We start from the raw sequence: 3,808 nt of genomic DNA on the forward strand, positions 1-3,808 counted from the left end.
CTACCTGGACACCCCATGTGGGAGGGGGGGAGAAGGCACAGTGGCAACACCACAGACACCAGGAGTCAGGTGAGAAGCAAGCAGCGGACTCATTTATTGCGGATATGGGGCGAACCTATACACCCCCTCCTGATTTCCCATTGGCAGCCAGAGACTCTCTTAGCTGTGTTGTCTCTTTCTCATTGGCCGGCAGCATTCTGATGGTCGTGCATCACCAATCGCCAGGTGCAGCAGCAGACTCCAAGTTGGCTCAGTGGGAAGTAGCTAGCACGCATGCCTATGCGTACTATCCCCAGAACAGAGCAGCTGTGGTTTTATCAGGCTATCTGACTGCACTCCTCCTAAAGGGAAGGACGACAAAGCAGGCATGTTATTGGTGCCTGGAGGTCCTATACGACTTACAACATCTACTAAAGGAAATTGAAAGACAATAATTGGGTCATAGGATAGTTTTATTCGAGTCCAGGCTTGGTGACTAATGTATGGCTCTAAATAATCCTAAACCTAAAACTAATCATTAATGTAGCCCAAATTCTAACCTGAACCCTAACCCTACTTCTAAAACCAGTCCAAGCCCTAGACTTCATAATAAACCTAACATTAGATGTAACCATGAACTAACTTGAATACTAACCTTAACACTAGCCCTTACATTTACTTAAGCATAGCTTGAACACTAACACTAAATATACAACAACTCTAAATGAAACTGTAACCATACTTCCAGCCTGAACAGCCAAGCTAGGTCTAACACTAACCTTAAGATTAGTTCTAACACTAACTTAGTTCTTATACTAACTTCATACCAAATGTGGGGGGAGCCCAAAACAGCTTGACCACATAGCTGCCATGACAGGCTTACGGGCCCAGATCCAGCTGCCATGACAGGCTTACTGGCAGGTAATACCCAGGAAAAGCCATAAGCTGACACCACCCAGGAATGGGCCAGCATCTAAGGGGAAGAACCTAACATTCCAAACATTCCAACCATCAGGTAAGATTAGATGAGATCGCCAGATGTCCCTGAGCCTAGCACACACATATTTCCCTTTTACAGATACCCCTAGACAAATGTCAGCCAATCAGGGTCCTGCACCCTGGAAATCCCCTCACCCCAACCTCTGCTACGATTAAAAACCCTACCCCGCTCTCTCCCCCCTCCCTCCTCCTCTCTCCCTCCTTCTCTCTCCCTCCTCCTCCCCCCCACTTCCTCCTCCGCCGCCGCCTCCCCTTCTCCCATCCTAAGGTATGCAGGACGCCTGCACGTGAGCCCCGCACATCCTCTAGGACTTACCCAGAAGGCAGCGCTTCACTCTCAGGTCAAAATGGCGGGCCGACCTGCTCTTGCAGTGTCAAGCAAGTGGCTGGATGGTTTTCGAAAATGGTATTATAATGCTGCAGGATTCAACAAACTGGGGTTAATGCGAGATGATACAATATACGAGACTGAAGATGTGAAAGAAGCCATAAGAAGGCTTCCTGAGAATATTTATAATGACAGAATGTTTCGAATTAAGAGAGCTCTGGACCTGACCATGAGGCATCAGATCTTGCCTAAAGAGCAGTGGACAAAATATGAGGAGGACAAATTCTACCTTGAACCCTATCTGAAAGAGGTTATTCGGGAAAGAAAAGAGAAAGAAGAATGGACGAAGAAGTGATCTTGTAGTTGAGATCTGTGGATGTGCCTGGTCTTAGCATGTTTTTATGAAGTTTCAACTTGAATCACAATTTAAGAATTATTTGCTCTGCAGAGGCCTCTCTTTAAATAAATGTCTATTGTAACCATAAAAAAAAAAACAAAAAAACAACAAAAAAAAAACCCCTACCCCACCTGGGCTTGGGGCTCTCTGCTCTCACAACTGGATCAGACAGACAGAGAGACCAAGCTTGAGCTTAAATAAAGGCTCTTTGCTTTTACATACGGAATTTAGTCTCTGTGATAGTCTTTTGGGGGTCCCCTCTATCTGGACATAACACAAACACTAACCTAACTCTGTAGGTAATCCTAGCCCTTGCTCTGTCACCAGTTTTAGCCCTAAACTTAACCTGACTCTAACCCTAACCCTAATGGCAATCCTAGCCCTAACTTAAACTCTGTACCTATCTCTAACTCTAATACTAACCTTAGAAATAAGACAAATCCTAACCATAACCCTACTTTTGCTCTAACTTTAATCTTAGAAATAGAAGTTTAAAGACCCTCTAGCCCTAACCCTAACCCAAACACTAGCTCTCACCCTAAACTTAATCCTGGCTCAAACACTAGCCCTAAATATAATCCTAGCCCCAAATGAAATTTTAACTGTATCTCTAGTAAGGACCCTAGAGCCAGCAGTTGGATCCCAGCAGCAGCTGCAGTGACTCAGTTCTTCTAGTTCTCTCCCTGTCTCCCTTTGGCTTCTGGAAACATGGCCTCTGGTGTGGCTGTCTCTAATGGTGTCACCACAGTGTTCAGTGACATGAAAGTACACAAGTCCTCAACACCAGAAGTGAAGAAATGTAAGAAGGCAGTGATCTTCTGCCTTAGCGGGGACAAGAAAAACACCACCCTGAAAGAGGGCAAGAAGATCCGGCAGGAGATGTGGGGCAGATGTGGACGACCCCTTTGCCCACTTTTGTCAAGATGCTGCCATACAAGGACCACCACTATGGTCTCTACGATGCAACCTGCAAGACCAAGGAGAGCAAGAAGGCAGACCTGATGTTCATCTTCTGGATCCCTGAGTGTGCATCCTCTAAGAGCAAAATGATCTATGCCAGCTCCGAGGATGCCATCAAGAAGAAGCTGATGAGAATCAATGAATTACAAGAAAACTGCTACGAAGAGGTCAAGGGCCACTGCACCCTGGCAGGAAAACTAGGTGGCAGCATGGTCATCTCCATGGAGGGCAAGTCTTTGGGAGCTGGCTCCAGCCCCTTGCCTGGCTCTTGGGTGTTACAGGCTGCCCCTGTTCCTGCCAGACTAGAGAGGCTGGGGTCATTCCAGCACAGGGAGGGCAGTCCCTTCACACAATTGCCAAATGTCAGTTCCCCCTCCCACCCCAGTCCACCTCCTGCCATCCCTCACGGTGCTGGCCCTCCTAAACTGCTTTTGATCTTCTTATTCCTCTTGGGTTGAAGCAAACTGAGTCCCTCCTTAACCACCATTTTGGGAGGAGCCTATAATTTTTTTAACGACACCCCTACTCCTCATCCTTCCCCATCCCATGCTGCCAGCTTCTCACCACAACAGTGACTCTGCTTGTCTGTTTAGTTCTATGGATAAAGGAAATGTGGAACTGACCTTCCCTGCGCCAGCTGGCTGCCCACCACTTCCCCTGGATCTTGGCCACTCCTGGAAGCAGGACTAGTAAGGGACCTTCAATTAAAAACAAAACACAAATGAACAAACAAAAACCAATAAAAAGGCTAATTAATGACAACAAAAAGAACCCTAAAACTCTGTCTAAACTAACCTAAACAACTTTAACAGCAATTGTAGATCTTTTACTAACTTTATCCTAAATTCTAACCTAACCTGATGTGTAATCCTAACGATGGCCCTGCCACCAATCCTAACCCTAAACCCAGCTTTAAACCTAACCCAAGGACAAACACTAACCATAACAACAAACCTAGCACCAATTTAACCCTAACCCTACATCTAACTCTAACACTAATGTTACACATAAAACCAATACTGCCCCATTCCCTAACCTCACCCGACATCTAACTCTATTCTTTGGAATACCTAAATGGTCACAGACACATCCATGAACTCGGGCCTATCCATAACCCTAACCTACATCTAACTCTAAAACCAATC

At 45.9% G+C, this 3,808-nt stretch overlaps 1 protein-coding gene and 1 pseudogene across 1 annotated transcript; both read left to right on the forward strand.

Moving 5' to 3' along the window:
- The first annotated feature begins 1,257 nt into the window (after nucleotides 1–1,257).
- LOC131921733 (cytochrome b-c1 complex subunit 7-like) lies at nucleotides 1,258–1,794 on the forward strand. Its single transcript, XM_059276472.1, has one exon. It carries the CDS (start codon nucleotides 1,326–1,328, stop codon nucleotides 1,659–1,661), a length of 336 nt encoding a protein of 111 aa, XP_059132455.1. The 5' UTR covers nucleotides 1,258–1,325; the 3' UTR covers nucleotides 1,662–1,794.
- Nucleotides 1,795–2,411: 617 nt separating this feature from the next.
- On the forward strand, nucleotides 2,412–3,121 carry LOC131921559 (cofilin-1-like; annotated as a pseudogene).
- Nucleotides 3,122–3,808: the final 687 nt, after the last annotated feature.

This window comes from Peromyscus eremicus, chromosome 11 (assembly GCF_949786415.1).
Source record: "Peromyscus eremicus chromosome 11, PerEre_H2_v1, whole genome shotgun sequence".
Taxonomy (NCBI): Eukaryota; Metazoa; Chordata; class Mammalia; order Rodentia; family Cricetidae; genus Peromyscus; species Peromyscus eremicus.

Coding starts and splice junctions, on each gene's coding strand:
- LOC131921733 (XM_059276472.1), top strand. CDS start 1,326: ATGGCGGGCCGACCTGCTCTTGCAGTGTCAAGCAAGTGGCTGGATGGT.